The sequence below is a fragment of the Arachis hypogaea genome, chromosome 19, assembly GCF_003086295.3.
Source record: "Arachis hypogaea cultivar Tifrunner chromosome 19, arahy.Tifrunner.gnm2.J5K5, whole genome shotgun sequence".
Taxonomy (NCBI): domain Eukaryota; kingdom Viridiplantae; phylum Streptophyta; class Magnoliopsida; order Fabales; family Fabaceae; genus Arachis; species Arachis hypogaea.
In genome coordinates, this window is record NC_092054.1 from 44336333 (window position 1) to 44353969 (window position 17637).

Genomic DNA, 17637 nt, shown 5'->3' on the forward strand with positions numbered 1-17637 from the left:
GATGAATATGTGCACTGCATACCATGTGTTTGACATAATGCCTAAGTGAACTTTTAGTTTAATGCATGTGTTGTAGCTACCATATGTGTTAGAGTACATCCTTGTTTGGCATTCTAATCAAGAATAGTGTACTTTTGCATGATTATGATGCTATCTTGGATTGTAATTTCAATAATGTACTTATTTAATGCTTTGAGTTGCTAGCACCAAATTGATATGAAAAGTGACATTTGACTTCTTTTTGGTGGAATTTTTAACAAGGGCATATTGAATGTAGTGAATTGAATTGAATTGCTTGTTCATCATGGTTTTTAAGTCAATATAATCACATAACAAGGTATTTGTTCCTTGTTAATACTTTGCATTTTTTTTAGTTCACTTGACTTGATTCTTATCAAGACTTGTCATTTTTTGTAACAAACACCTTAACCATGTGATTATTTCATTATTCCTAAGGATGAATAAGTAATTTTTTCATCATTGCATTGGTTATTGTTTGTTGTGCTATTTCATATCAATCTTGCGCTTTCACTTGCACAATTTCAATAACCAATATGTCCTAAATTCAATTCACTCTTGTTATAATTGCCTAAACTTACTTGTGTTTAATTGATGCTTACTCATTGCGTGCAACTTAGGCCATTTAATTGAGGAACCCATGCTTACTTTTTGATTGTGTGGATGCCGTTTTAACCAGCCGTTGTATGTGTTCTAACCGCACGCATAATTGGAATAGACACACGGCTCATTTTCATCATACCACACCAATATGCAAACTTCCTCAATTAGATGCTTATTTGCTTCTTACTTTGCCTTTTTGTGCCACTTTCCCTATGATTCTTAATTATACTCCATTCATTCTTTTCGAGGATGACTATGATGGCAAGGAGCCGGCGAAGGAGGAGGACACCGAGGATGGAGATGCCGAGAATGCATTGGACTTGGCAATTTCCATGCAACCCAAGCCCTCGCATCCACCAGCTGAAGGTGGAGGAACTTAGAGACATTCTCCCCGGATTGTGTTTGTGCACGGAGGACCGTGTAATGCTTAAGTATGGGGGAGGATTCACCATTTTTGGGGCGTAAATTTTCTTTTTCGAACACTTTGTACTTTATTTTTTGTTTTCTTTTATTATGTTTCTTGTAAATATTTGGAGTATTTTTATTGTTGCATTGTATTTTTCTCTAGTACATATATCTTAGGTTGTTCATAGTTTATTTCTAACTATTGTATTTTGCATCTTTTGCATGGTATATATATATTATAGATAGAAGTTGTGATTGGAAGATGTGAATAGCATAGTGCCTAATTCAATTTTGTCCTAATTTTTCATGTTAGTTTTTGGATGTTGAAAATTAGGAATACAACTAGAAAATTTTTGAAATTGCATCCATCACAACATACATACATATAGGAAATAATTTTGGTGAAAAATAACAAAGATTTTCAAGAATTTTGTTTTTAGGGCGTTCTATTGAATTGATTTGGAAAAATTCTTTTTTTAAAAAACTTGCTTGAATGATTTTTATGGAACATAGAAGAGAGATAGAAAAAAATACCTTATGAGTTTTTGAGCTTATATTGAGTGGTTACACATTCTAACCACTATTTTTGTTTATTGTGTGTTATGCTCCTTCTATGATTGTGATCTTGGTTTTGCTTGATTCTTTATTTCCAATATTTGATGTTTTGGATGCATTGAGCATGATTGAGGTCATTTTTTATTTAAACTCACTCACCCATATGGACCTACCTTTGCATCTACCGTTGTTAACCCCTTTTGAGCCTTATTTACCCCATTGTTTTTAATATCACCACATCACAACCTTAAGCGGAAAACCATGATTTACCTTGATTTGTATCCTTGATTAGTTTAGGTTAAGGTGTGTGTTTCATTTAAGTGTGGGAGAATGATGAAAAACATTGGTAGTGAATGAAAAAGTTTGTTTTGGGTATTTTATTGAAAAAATGTGGAAAATGGGTGCACATTCATGTGTCAATTTGCTTTAACCATATGCATTTGTCATAGAAAAAGAAAAAAAAAGTAGAAAAAAATATAATATAGCAAAAAGGGGACAAAGGTTTCCTCAAAAGAAAGAAAAAAATGAATGAATAAGAAATGCATATGTGTTTTGAATAGAAACTAAGGCATGAATGTGTATGAAAAGAAGTAATTGGTGGTTAGAATGCATTTTTGTGATTTGATTGATATAGGTTGAGTTGGATACCTAAGCTAATCAAAGATTCAATCTTTTAGTCTACTTAGCCATATATTCATCTCACATTTACCCCAATCCCATTACAACCTTCTAAAGACCTCATGATACTTGCATTCATGCATCACACGCTTGTTGATTGTTAGATGAAAAGCAAATCCTTGAAAGCATGATTAGAGGAGACTTGAGTGACTTGACCCTAAACACCGAGTGATTAGAGTGTATATACACCTAGTGAGGGTTCGATTACTCAATTCTATGTCTCCACACCTCTTATCATGCATTCTTGCAAGTTGCTTCATTTTTTTTATGAGTTGAATCAATTCTCTAGATTTTGATTGCATTGAATTATTTCTTTGCTTAGCCCTATATGTCTATACTCTTGCTTGGAAATTTGATTATTTGTTTTCACCAAACCAATAGGAACTATAGATAGATAGATAGGTATATATAATATACTTGTATGCATATAGATAGTTACATTCAATAAGTTGTTACCCTTTAATCATTCTCCTTGTTTGTGTTTAGCATGAGGACATGCTATTGTTTAAGTGTGGGAGAATTGATGAGTCCATATTTGACGATATATTTTGGCTTGATTTGAATGGATTTCATCACATAAACTCACACTTAATCACTAAAATAGCATACTTTTGTGTTTTATCCCTAAATTGAACCTAAATGTGAAAACATGCGTTTTTGTGCTTAAATTAGTGATTTTAATTCCACTTTTATGCCATTCAATGATGTGATATATTTTGTGAGTGATTTCAGGTCATTTAGACAAGAATGGCTAGGCAAAAGTGGAAGGAAGCATGTACAAAGGGAGAACACATGAAGAAAACAAAGGAGAAGCACACAGCCATGTGTGCGTACACACAAGAAGAAAATCAGCATGCGTGCGTATGCACAACCCTCTGTGCTCAAGCACAAGTGAAAATTCAGCGAAACGTGCATACGCACAGGTTCCTGCGCGTGACTTCATTAATGAATCACGTGACTTGCGACTTTGGGGCTCTCTTGGCCCAATTTTTGGAGTGCTGAAGCCTTTTAGAAGTGCTATATCAAAGGGGAATGAAGACATATCAAAGAAGGAGTTTTTAGTTAGCTTGTATTAGTTTAGGAGGCCTCCAAATATGCATTAGGAGTAGGAGTAGTGTAGAGTAGAAAATTCTCTCTTAGGGTTTTACTTCAATTTCCATTGTAGCATTTTATAGTCAAGTTTTTATCTTGGATTTTGCTTCTTTTATTGTAAGTACCTCAATTTCTCTTTAATTACATCATCTTTTATTTTTATTTTCTTATGATTCAAGTTACTTTGTTTATATATGCAATTTTAGTTTCTTGAAGTTTTGATTGATACATTTAATGTTTTATGCTTTATAGTTGCTTGATTGCTTGTTTATTGTTGATATTGTGAATATGTTGGTTATGGTTTTTATTTTCCTTTGCAATTTCTTATGTTTTGGTTTTTATACCCACCAAGTGTTTGTGAAAATGCCACTTGGAAATTTTGAGTAGATTTTCACACCTTGACTTGGGATTTGAGTTCCTAGGATACTAGAGTCATAATATCCGACATTTAGTGGTAATTCTTGGGTAGTTAGTTGACTCTTGTTTCCATTGACGCTAGCTTTTTACCAATTAATTTGGTAAGTGAGCTAGGACTTATGGATTAAGGTCAATTATGCTTGCTTGACTTACTCCTCGATGCTAGGGGTTGACTAGGCGAGATTGACTCATCATAATTACTATAGTTGTGGTTATGGCAATGACAGGATTCCTTGGATCCTCATTCCCAAGTCAAGGATGTTTATGCATTTATAGCATTTTCACTAGTTTTGACCTTATTTTCCTTTTAATTGCATAAATTCCCAATTTTGATCATCTCTTAGTTCTTTTATTTCTTAGTTCTTTTAATCTTTCGTTCTTTGATTTCAAAACCCGTATCCTCACAACCAAAAGTGTGACACTTCAATTGCATTCCGAGGGAGAACGACCCGAGGTTTCATTACTCTCGGTTAATTGTTTTTATTGGAAAATATTAAACTTTGATTGAGAGGATAGATTGTCGGTTTGGACTATACTCACAACGGAATTATTTTATCTAATTTCCGAATCGGCAAAAATCTTCTCTATCAACATCCCAAACAAAACATACCTCTACCTTTTATTGGTTTTAAAATTTTAATTTTTATAATTTTATTTCTAAAATTATAAAATTGATATCAACATTTAAAGAAATCAAATTTTGAATTTTTTTCAAAGTAAATATAAATATCGCAAACTATAATTTCTTAAAAAACCAATAATGATATATTTTAAGGATGTATGATAAAATTTTATAATAATTTATGTGAATTATAGTTGGTGCATACCTGTTGGGTAAAGCAGAGGTTCGAGTTCCTTTCGCTTATCTCTTTTAATATGCTGATGAGCTCTCTTGATATCAATTTATCTATTAAAAATCTTAGTCATTAGTTGTTAAAATTAGTGAACAAAACTATCTATTCCAATGTTGATATTGTAATGATAAAATTACATAATACACGGATTATACTCGTAAAAAGGCTCACGTATTTGCTAAGCACATAAATTACCTGAGGTGCAGGTAACAAAATTTCTTTGAACACCACATTCTTTGTGAATTGTCCACTTTTTCTATCTATTGTTCCTTCTTTGACTAAGATTTTTGTGGTTGACTAAGAAACACTTCGAGATAGAGCAACGTATAATTGATCATCGCTGAACACACGTTTAGGGAGATAAATCCCTACCTTAGGGATAGTTTGCCCTTGTGATTTATTTATCGTTAAGACAAAACTCAACCTTACAGAAAATTGCTTCCTAATAAGCACAAAGGGTAATCCTGAGTTCTCAGTTGTTTTGTGTTTTATCCGAGACAGAAAAGCTCTTTGTCCAGAGTGATGGCGTGTTAAGATTTTCACATCTAACATGTTTTGAAAAGTTCCTCGACACAGTAGCCTTATGCCATTGCATAAGCCTGCCTTAGGATCTATGTTTCTCAGTAACATCAAAGGAGCACCTTTTTTTACCTTCAACATATGAGGTGGCAATCCAGCTGTGGAGATTGAGTTAAGATATTCTTGTTGATACAGTTTATTTGTATCTCCTTCTACTTCATCAAAGGATGCTAAAATTCGTTCGTCTCCCAGAAATTGGTTGATGACTATATCATTAAGCTGTTGCATATCATGATTTTTTGGTGTCAATATCGCTCTCTCCACCATGTAAGATGCATCCCACCCATGAGATTGCAAATTTGGAAAGATTTCTTCTATTAATTTGTGTAATGATGCCTCACCTTCCCATGGTATTACCATGTGTGCTTCTATTTGTACCAAGTCCTCACATATGGTAGGCTCAATCCCATCCCATATACGCATAAGATACTTCGCAAAATCATTATCATTAAGAGATCGCATATTTTGTCGCAAGTGGAGAATTTCGGTGAATGCCCACAAATGTGATTTAACAATAGAAGCTAAAATCATTTGTGACTTACTTCCTTTCGGCACAACATGTAGTACTTGGCGGAAATCCCCTCCCATAACCATCACCTTTCCTCCAAATGGATTATTGTTTTCTAAGATGTCTCGTAATGTGCGGTCTAATGATTCCATTATCTCTTTATTAGCCATTGACGCTTCATCCCAAATTATCGTTGTCGTTTGCCTAATCAGTTTTGCAAAATCAGATTGTTTACTTATATTGCACATGGAGGATGGCTCTGCATTGATTGGGATCTTAAATCTAGAATGAGTTGTTCGACCACCAGACAATAAAGTTGCAGCTATTCCTGATGATGCAGTTACCAAGATAATATGTCATTTACTTCTTAAGTCTGCAATTATAGCTATGTAAAGAAATATTTTACCTGTTCTGCCTGGTCCATCAACGAAAAATACTCCACTTTTTCTCTGATCAATTGTATCCATAATGCACCTGAAAGCCACAAACTGATCATAATTCAATCTTTCTATAGAACACAGATCTTCTCGAGGAACTTCGATGGACATCTCTTCTTGAATAATTCTAGGCATCAAGTTGTCATTGTTGTTGTCCGAGGTTAGAGCTGGTAAATCGTATTGTGCAATATTTTTTTCACGTTGTAGGAGGATGTCATTTAAATCCCTAAGCAAACGATTTGTCAACCCATGGCATGTTGTAGTGCTTGTTGATGGATAATCATCTACCATGTATGAAAGAAACTCATCCACAATCTTCTTACATCTGTTGGCTCACAAAAAATTAAGATGGTGGCAAACAACCTTCTTAAAGCACATGACATTCTTAAAATGGAAGTCTCAACCAAACATGATCTTATACTGCTATCACCCTCTAACAGTCCTCGATGCTGAGTGGATTGCTTAAAGGATGAATATTGGACACCATTCACCGTTAGCAAATCATCCCAACCAGTTGGTCCTCTTACATTTGACAATAGAATACTCAAATAGAATTTTTCTCCTTCTATTAGTGAAACGGTATAGATCCGACCGATAGCCCTCTTTTGTTACCTGCGTCGATGCCATTCTTTTTCCTTGCTGTGCCAACTGTAATATTCTGGGATTTTCCTATACAAAAGATGCCTAGATTGTTGGTCATTGGCCCGATTAAGTGCAAAGAATTTAGTGAGCATTGTTCTTGAAAAATATTCATCATTAACTATTTTAGAAATAGTTTGGTGCTCATAAAAGCTCACTTGATGTTGATTTGGCAAATGAACCTGCAACCTTTCAACTGATGGGTACATTCGGTAAAAGTTGAATTTAAATATTCTCCAACATGCCTCTAGAGCGGCAATCCATCTTGCATCAATAAACTGTTTCATCTCATCATAATAAGAACTTTTGTGAACCTCCATTGCAACATGGTCTGGTCCCTTATAGCAATACATGTATAGATACTTTATACTCTTGATACTGCTATATATCTCTACATTGATATGGCAATCATACTTCAGTAGTAGCCAAGGGTTGTACGGAACTACCATCTGTTGTCAATTGTGACATTTTTATTTATACGTATTGGAGTATCAAATCGCCTCCTATATTGAGGATATGAGTTATCACCTCGTCGTGTCTCTGCTACGAACTCTTTTGGGTAGTTGCATTTACATTGACCATTTTTCATGCATGGTGAAGATTGATTAAGTATTCCGCAAGGACCATGGACCATATGCCTTAGCACTGCCTCATGTAAGTGTGGTTCTGCTTCTTTACATGGTATTTTCGCTCGAACCAAACTATCATATTGGTCAGGATCACTCAACTTATCGTTGTCTTCTAGGATTAGCAACATATGTACGTGTGGCAATCCTCTTTTCTGAAACTCGGTGACATAAATATAACTTTCACCTTTTCCAATACACCCTTGGTAATGACATCCTCCTTTAATTGTTCGAATTTGGCTCTGAAAATCCTAGTTGTTAGATCTGGACGATCATGTGAAATTTGAGTAGGACTGAGTTTCGAAGCTATTTCTGACCATGACGGATTGCATGTCATAGTGAAAAAAATATCCGGTTTGCCTTCTTTAAGAACAATAGCTATTCCATCCTCATACCGTTGGGTCATGTCTCGACGACTGCCCACGAACGACGATGGTAATATCGTTCTTCTGCCAACATTTTCTAAAATTAATTATAGAAAAAAGTATTATTAGTTTGAAAAATTAACTTCAGGAACACGTAATAATCAATCGTGTAGCCATTAAATCGAAAAATATTTACCAGCATTAGTCTCTCCTGTGTGCAAAGCATCTTGTAAGCCTTGATATAGTTCAACTCGAAGTTTCGGTTGTCTTTGTCGAACCCATCTTAACTTGCCTATTTATATTTTCACATAGTTGTCAACAACATATTGTTGAAAAAGTCTCCCCGCTTGCAAAGCTGTTGAGTGATCAACGGGACAGATCTATGAATTTTGAGAATATTAGAAAATGGTTAGAAATTGTGAAATGATGTATTGGTTTAAACTATCATCTAAAGAAGTCTATAAATTATATAAAAAAAATATGAGTTTGTACCTGGAGCATATAGCTATAATATGTCCGGCATGATACTTAGTTCCCACTTTGAGTTCGAGTATTCATATCCCATCCATGCGTTCCAAATGGAAAAAGAAAAGGATATTATAGTGGATCATAATAGCCAACAAATTCCTGAATCCTTCTGAGGTTACCAGCATGAGTTTGAACCTTGACATCTTGTCCATGCACCATTGTTTCAATGTCATTACCAACTATTATGGCTGCTACTTGTGAAGCAGTTGGGAGACTATATTGTGGTTGATTAGCAGGTCGCTCTCTAATCACCAAGCTACACTCTTGTAGATCTAGTCATTGTGCAAGCTGGCAAAATACATGGATAAAAAGATTATATCGGTGCAACAATTGTTGTAGCTTCAGAACCAAACCTTCATGCAGTTGTGTGTTCTCCAACATCCTATTTTGTAACTCGTGCTCAGTATCGTATATATACAGTTGCAAGAAGTGTGGCCACGTCCCTTGGTCTGGATGAAATCCTCCTATGCTGTAGTACATTGATCCTTGAGCACAGAATGTATATATACCATAACTTGCTGTAGCTAATTGTTCGTCTATGTGTACACCGCATGAAATAAAAGAAAAAACATTATTGTAAACACGAATGTGTTTCCTGAAATGGTTCCCTTCTGCAGAAGGGTCTAAGAAGATTTCAAGTAATTCCTAAGAAGCATTTACTTGTGGCAAAGAGACTTTACCCCATTGCAACACATATAAAATGTTTCATGGTGAAATAGACGTGCATTACAGTGGGTACATGTCCTTGGAGTAGGTAGTGTAGTTTGAAGAACTGTTGTATTCTCTTAAAAATTTCGAGCAAAATTGTGAGATGTTCGAACATGGTGGCTAATTTTTGCACTCGCATAGGTAAATAAAATATTATGTTATAGATCTTTTTTTAACATGTGCCAATAATTGTATAGTTAGGTACTCGAGAAGAATTTATTAATTATTTCTTATTTTTTTAGATAGTGGAATCAAGAGTGAACAAAGAATATGTATACAACTTTCCAAATGAGGATTATTTTTTGGAAAATAAACGTAATCTTTAAATATGTAGTGTATTTTTCTAGATTTTTCTATTGCCTAATTTAGGAAGAGTATAGACTTGTATAGACTTGCATGATAAAATAGTTTGTATGTGGAGAATAATTCTAAAATTATTTTGATATTTTGCAGAAAAAATTGTGCAATAAATGAGTATTGTATATACATGTCAACAAAGACAAAATTAGTAGTATGTCTTTTATTTAATAGATATTAAATACATATATGTATATCTTTGTATGAATATTTGATTGAGATTATATATTTAGTTTTTTTTATTTTATCATTAAAAATAATAATATAAAATATTTTAATAAATCATTAAACACAATCCCCTTAAATAATTACTCTAATTTCGCTCTTGTGTTTCTCAACGTGAAACGTATTTCGAGTGTACTCAGAATACATCAGACTTTTATTGCGTCATAATTCAAAATCTCAGTATTCAAGATATATTTATAGTTAAGATAGTATTCGAGATGTAGTGCATTATTTAAATAATTATTCTATATTTGATGTATTTTCATAAATTATATATCTTTAACAATATATAAAGCGGATAAAAAAATTTGGTATCCAAATCTGTTTTCCTATATTGCCCATATCTTTATAAAGGTAATTTGGTATCCAAATCTGTTTTCATATTTTACCACTATCATTATAAACTAAAACTACGTAATATTCTATAACCTCTCCATTAACCAACAATGAATTTCCACTTTCAATCTTAAAAGGGATTAAAATTAAACTGCTCACTGTCAATCATGAAAAGGATTAAAAACTTAACTTTTAATAATATAAAAATTAAACATAATAAATATACAAATTATTACTAAAACATTTTATTAATAGTACTCTTTTTATTGATAGTACTCTAAAGATAATTAAAATGTTTAAAATAATTATAATTATACATGTTTAACAATAAATATAAGCATTTTATCATTTTTAAAAAATATCTACACAGAGAGTTAACATTAAAATTTACCCACAGAGATAACATTATAATAGAAAAATATTTTATTAAACATTTTGAGTAATATTCTTATAGTAATATTTTTATAGTTATAGGTAATATATAATGGGGATATTGGGAATTTAGTATCCAATTCTTATTTTGTAACACCCTAACTATCATAATGTCACGCTTTCGGTTGCGCCACTCTGATAGCTCGGGTATTACGCGACGCTTATAATATTTAATACTAAAATATGAGCCTGTTTAAAACTTTAACCGAACTTTTCAAAATAACACAAACATCCAGACTTACAATATAAGTTACAAGACTCACAGGAAATATATATGTATACATACATAGTAATTTACAAACATCTCATCACAATCCTATCCCACTTACAAGACTTGCAAAATTAAAGGCGAGGGAAACAATAATACTAAAACAATACAAAATTATCATCTAACAGAAAATAAATAATATCTTCTGAACTTCGTCGTCTGCAACCTAAAAAGAGAAGACCTGTAGGGGAGTGAAAACATCATCCTCGAAAGGGTTCTCACTATAGGGTTGCAGAATTACTATAATAGGATACGCGAGATAAAACCGTTACAGTGATTAATAACCGCCTTATGCATCTTTTCAAAAACAAAGGTTTACTAAAAAAGAAAAGTCTGAAATCTTTTTTGAAAGAGGAACTATTCATTTCTTATTAAATCCAAAAGCCTTTCAAAAAGTTCATCTGTGCTGAACCAGGTTAGTTGTTCATACTTTTCCAAACCAGAACATCAACCAAACATGGCCTTCGCCCCACCTCATGATCAACCACGGCTATAGGCCCAAACAACCCAAACACCAACCAATCACCACAATCCAACAGAGTCCCAGTCACAAACACAAGTAGGAAAGTTCAAGCACAAACAAACAGTTACTGCAAGTAGAACAATTAGCAGATAATCGCAAGTATTCACAAAGGCAAACCAAATACAATATGCACACCCAAACAATGTCACATAGATGCATATGATGAATGCCTGTCCTAGTGGCTGATGATATCATCTATCGGTTATAGAGCCAACCCGACAAGTCCTGGTAGCTAACCATTGGACTGTCCCTCTGTCGTGCATCCCCAACTCGAGTTATTCACAATCATAATCATAATTCAAATCCAACACCTTCACTGGTGTATATTCACCGGGGCGAGCTCATCCGGAACTTTCACAGTGTCCGGCCACACTTACGACATAGGGTCAGCATAGTATCGAGTCTCAACCTGAAGCACGTGGTGGCTAGCCACTGCTTCTACCCAATGAAACTCGTATCTGAAATAAGTGGAAGTGCAACAATCACAATCTCAATAACTCAGCATATATGCATTTATTCTCAGCCATAAATCAATATTCATCTCAGTCGTCTGGCTTAAATTCATGATTCATAGTCAGCCATCCGACTCATAACATATTCCACAATAAACCATAATTCATTATCATACACAGTCAGTCTGGCTCATAACAAAATAGCACTTCCACCATTCAACATCATCAAATTCATAAAATCATCATTCAGGCCATAAATCACTTTTTCTCAATTCACTTTACTTTGAAATCAAAATCAATTCTTTTTAGCCTTGGCTTTAAAGTTCCCATTCCTCAAATCATCTCAGGCTCATAAGCCACTTTTACTCAAGTAAGTTCCCTTTTTAAAAACAAAGCCACCCTCGGCATCCTCTTTCCAAAAATTCCAAAACCATGGCAAATTAAAGATTTATTTTGAAATATTCAAAATCATCCATCTAACAACAGGATTTTATAACAAAAGTCACTCGGCAAAGTCTCAAGTCTTTAGAGGAGAATAACATAACTCATTTTCTCAAACTCACTTAAAATCTTTAAAACCTTGGCTTCCTGATTTGAGTATTAAAAATAGGATCTAAGTCAGACCGAGTCATGTAATCAATTACTCCTTTCAAAGCCATTTCCTTTACTTAAACAAAACCAGCTTCAACCCCATGATTAATTCTAAAGCATTCCAAACTGCTCAAAAATTGTTTTAGTCTTGCAAAAATTCAGAATTCAAAGAGTACTTAAAACATTTCCCAAAATATTTTAAAAATGAAACTTGTCAATAGACGTTCAAGTTCTTTCAAAGTCACTGAAACTCCTCCAATTGAATCCCTCAAGTCAAATTCAAAGACATAGCCCTTTTCACATTTAAAACAGCCTTAAAACATAAGTTTCATCTAGATAACTTGCTCCCAAAAGAGATACAATACTTTTTTTAAGAAACGAGACTAAATCACGATTTCCTTCTTAATAATTCATTTCAAAAGCATAAATCATCCCGTTCTTAATAATTCAAATAAAATAGTAGAAGTCTTTAACTCATAATTTTCTAAATAACATTTCAATAAAGTACCGGATTCTATCAAAATTTCGGCAGCACCTCCCCTAAAATTTGGACTCTGCCACCCTTTCCGAGTCCAATCCAAACCAATCCACAATTTTTTTTTCAACGGTTCAGAACCCAAAAAAATCAGTTTAAAAGGAAACTGAATCCAACATTCACCTCATTTTCATATCTCAAGGAAATTGTTGCAAGATCAAATCATTATCAACCAATTAAACCCAATTTCAAAACTTTAAAAGAACAGTTCAGCAACAACCCATTTATCAAAACCAAACAAAAATCAAAAGTCGTCTCAAGATCAATCTTTATCAACTGATTAAACACATTTTCAGAACTTTAAAGAGACACTTCAGCAACAATCCATTTTATCAAAACCAAACAATAACCCAATCAAACATATAATCACATTCATCCAAAATAGCCAGACAATACATAAGACTTGTACAATCACTAAAAAATGTATTTTTCACATTGGTATCCATTTATAACAATTCCAAATTATGAAATTGAGATTTTAGAAAAGCCCCTACCTCGACTGTCGAAAATCAAAACTCTAAAACGCATCACAACTCGTTTTCTCTCAGCCCGAAATTGTGGCAGCCGCAATCTTTGCTCCAAACCATTTTCTCAGCAACCACAACGACTCTAATCGCAACATATAGTAATCAGGACTCGACCCCACGTTACCAAAACTCATATTCATTAACCAAACACAACAAAACACTATCGCAAGGCTTTTCGAAACTTACTTACTTACCGAAATAACAAAATGAGGAAGCTGCAATTCCGAACCGACCCGTCAACAGCTCCGGTAGTGTCCAGAAGCTCCGGTAGATCAACTACAATAACCACGCAGCATCAAAACCTTCTCGAAATTCCAAAAGAACTGAAATCAAACTTAAACCTCTTACTGGCAGTGAAACTCAGTGGCAGCAGGGGCATTCTTGGCGGCAGAGGCTCGGCCCAGAGCTCCGGCGGTGGTCCCGGAAGTCACAGAACCACTCTCGGTGATCAGAAACACAGAGTTGCAGCTTCCTTCTCCGGCGGCAACACCTGCGGCGGCAGGAGCGGCGGAGGACATCAGCGGCAGTGAGAGACAGAACTGGCGAGCCCTCCTCTTCCAGCGGCGATGCTGCGGCAAGGAGCACAGCGGCGGCGTGTAGACTGGTGACGGCAGAAACGCGACAGCTCCTCCACTGCGGCAACTCCCTCATGGCGTGTTTCTCTCTCGCGCGACTGGCGACGGCGCGGGCTAGAGGTGACGGCGCGACGAACAGTGGCGGTAACGTTTCCAGGCTCTCCTCCAACGATGCCCTTCCCTCACTGCTCTCTCGGATCTCGCTCTCTCTTCTGTCAACAGCGGCGATGACGAAAGAACGGCGATGGTACCTCGGCGGCGTCCCCTCCTTCCCGACGCTCCCCTCTCTCTCTTCGTGAAGCGACGGCAGCTTGCAGGGACGACAATGACGCGACGGCGGTGGTGAAGCCCAGCGCGCCGGCGCAGTCTCCTTCCTCCCCTACTCTCCTTCTTCTTCTCCACGGATCCCTCTTCTCCCTTCCCTTTCTATTTCTTTCTTTCTTCGTTTCTTTCTTTCAGTTTGCAGCTACTACTGCTACATTGTTAGGGAGCTGGGTGTGGGTGAAACGGAACCGGGTAGGGTAACGGGTCACTGGGTTAGAGTTTCAGGGTTAGGGTTTAGGTAAAAATTAGGTTTAAGGGTAGTTTTTGTAATTTCAAATAAAAATAGGGATAATATAGTAATTAGAAATAAATTTTAATCTAACAATAACAATGTATAAAAATACTATTTGTTCATCGATTTCACAATTATTTTCAATAAAATGTTCAAATCTAATAATTAGAAATAATATAATTAAATCCTTTATTTTTCCAAAATAGCAGTATTAATATTTTAAAATATTAATTATTTAGTCTAAATCATATAAAATCCTTATTATTTCACAACCACCAACTTTATAATTTGAATATAGAAAATAATTCAATAATTATAAAATTGGATAATAATCTTAATTTATTTCAAATTCAATTAATCGAAACTTGCTTTAAATTTCTTTAATAAAGAAATTTCTGAAATTAAAGCTACTGAATTTGAAATTAGCTCATGATAGCCCTTTTTCAAAAGTCTTGGGTCTTACATATTTCCTGTTTTACCTCTATTTATATAATCTAAAACTACGTACTCAGTCACGTTTTGTAAACTCTCCATTAACTTATGAGGGAGTTATGCAACTGCTCAATCTCAATCGTGAAACAAAATAAAAAATACTCCTCCACTTGCAATTCTTTGCTTTTCTTTTCGTTTTTCTACCTTATGTTCTGAAAAAAAAATAAAAATGGAAAATTCAACAAATAATCAATAACGTCAACGTCGATCCACTTGGATAGGATATGCTAGACGACAGAACATGACCGAAGAACAAAGACAGCAACACCTAGCTAGAAGACGTGCAACTTATCACGAAATGATTCAACAAGAAAAACAAGTTGCCATATCAACTGATACAACTCCTATTTCAACTCTAACGCCAAACACAAGTGGAGTTACCCGATTAACTACAAATACAAGGGTAGCCCGATTAACTACAATTAGACAAATGGCCAGAGCCACCACCCATAATCAATTCGATACAGGTAACATAACACTTGACATAGATAATGATAACTAATTTTCTTTGTTTTGAACTCATTTAGTCCTTAATATCTATTTTCTACCTTTTAAAAACTACAGGAATGGAAGCGCATGATAATAGAACTGACACAAGTAATAGAGATCCTAATAACATCGTTGGTTGGTATTCAGTACTCTTATATCCTATAACAAAACTAATCAAACTAATATACATGATTTATTTTATATCTGAGTACTAGTGTTTAATTTTAGATAGAAAATTATACCTACACCGATGTATTCGTTAATCAAACACGATATATTAAACAATATATAAAGTTATAAAGTAACAATATAAAACCTCAAAATTAAAGTTTGGAGTTCAACTTTTTTCGGATTCATGCTTAAAAAATTTATTATGTAAATTAAATTTAATAGTCAAAATAATAATAATTATATTTTTTAATATTCCATCTTCATCACACAATATAATATATAATGCATTATATAATATTTATATATTTGTATTTATTTAACAAAATAAGATTATGAATTAAATTGTAAATACTTAACAAAAATAAAATAAAAAACACATTCATAAGACTAATAATAACAAATATAATAATAAGAAAAAAATATCTCTTATTTCTTGCTTTGTGTACTTTTGAATTTGGGTGGATAGATATATCTTACAAAGTAACAATTATGAAATAAAAAAATTTATTATTATAACTTATAAAAAAAATTTGTAACACCCTACCACACAAAACTTTATGCTTAAGTCGTAAAACAGAGGTGGTGTGGTATTATGACCTCTAAAAAAATATTTACATAATAGTATTGGAAAGAGGGTAATATACGAGGAGCCTTGAAAAACAGGTAAAACAAAATCGCAAAATAAAAAGCGCAACACTCAAAAAACAAGAATACTTGCATGCGAAGAAATCTAAAGATATCAAGTATAAATAGACAGAAAGTGAGAATAGAGAGTCAAGGATACAAAATAACTAGCTCCTAACTCAGCCTGTGAAGCCAAGGCTAGCCGGAGAATATTTACATACATATAAACATAGCCCGAAGCTCAAAATACATACATAAAACCCTAGTTCTACATAAACCTCTAGGAGATACAAAATAAACAAGTATATTAGAGGAGAATCTATATGTACATATATCAAAATATCAAAAGAAACCCCAAAAGGAAACCACTTCACTGCAAAAGCTCCAGACGCCTACCGAGGTGCCTCCTGACCTGTATTTGAAAAATAACAACACAGTATGGGATGAGAACCAGAGGTTCTCAACATGGTAAAGGTGCCACGCATATAAGATATAAGGTCGTGGGAATGCCAGAGGCAATCCTAGAACGCCAACACTCAGATATAAAGCTTAAGAAATTAAAGACAGAAGCCATAAATAGGTGGTCATCTAAGGGTTCTCAACCTAACCAAACTTAACCTGCACACTAATCTTTTTCACCTTTCCTCCGACTTCTACGAGTTGCACAAACAAACAAGAAAAACAAGGCAAACACAAGTGGCTAACAAGTAATACAGATAGCAATTATGAAAAGTAGCAGATTATAATCACGTAGGCAATCCCATATAGTTCATTAGCAAGAAAATCATACAATATGCACATGATGTATGATTGTCCTATGGCTGTTGATATCAACTGTCGGTTACCTAGCCAGCCCGACATGTCCTCAAGCTCAAAATTCACCATGGGGAGAATTCCCAAGCTGACATGGGGGAGAGAACACCCCAAACTCAATGACATACATGGGAGGAAGAGACAACACCCGAAGCTCAAAGATTAACCATGGGAAGAATCCCAAGCTAACATGGGGAGAAAACAACATCCCAAGCTCAAGAATTAACCTTTCCTAGCTCATACATATCAAATTCATTCTCAATTATAATTCATAACTCGTCTCATTGATATCAATTCATGAATGTCCACGAATATCTCATTCATTACTCTCAATATTACATTACTCTTTTAACTGCCTCGTATATCTCTCTTCCATCATCTTATCAAATCAAATGCCATCTTCTCCAATCCTTAGTTATATTTTTTCATCTCTATGTTACCTCCTTTTTCCTAGCCTCATCCTATTGTTAAGCTTACTAACCAAATTTAGAGTTAACAGAATGAAGATAGAGGTTTAGAAGTTTAAAATTAGGATTAAAAACACAAAATCCAGTTTTGCTGAAACAAGGGTCACACGTACGCGTGGGTATGCGTTTGGACCAAGACGCGTATGCATAGCCATTCTCACGTACGCATGCAGACCAGGAAGAATCGACTGG

General features: G+C 34.4%; 1 protein-coding gene across 1 annotated transcript; it reads right to left on the reverse strand.

The window, feature by feature from the left end:
* Positions 1-4919: 4919 nt before the first annotated feature.
* Positions 4920-13909, reverse strand: LOC140182255 (uncharacterized). The gene is made up of 9 exons (XM_072228397.1): positions 13690-13909; positions 8658-8840; positions 8424-8576; positions 7973-8068; positions 7599-7873; positions 6759-7234; positions 6585-6668; positions 6116-6471; positions 4920-6037 (listed from the first exon to the last, which is right to left on the reverse strand). The coding sequence occupies exons 1-9, from the start codon at positions 13907-13909 to the stop codon at positions 4920-4922; spliced, it is 2961 nt and encodes a 986-aa protein (XP_072084498.1).
* Between the last annotated feature and the right edge of the window lie 3728 nt (positions 13910-17637).

What these genes read in the sequence shown, in the direction of transcription:
- LOC140182255 (XM_072228397.1), bottom strand. Translation starts at nt 13,909, where the DNA reads ATGAGGGAGTTGCCGCAGTGGAGGAGCTGTCGCGTTTCTGCCGTCACC. An exon ending in CACAGGAGAGACTAATGCTG is followed by an intron (nt 7,874 to 7,972) that starts GTAAATATTTTT and finishes AATTAATTTTAG; the next exon opens with AAAATGTTGGCAGAAGAACG. An exon ending in CCAAGGGTGTATTGGAAAAG is followed by an intron (nt 7,235 to 7,598) that starts GTGAAAGTTATA and finishes AATTGACAACAG; the next exon opens with ATGGTAGTTCCGTACAACCC.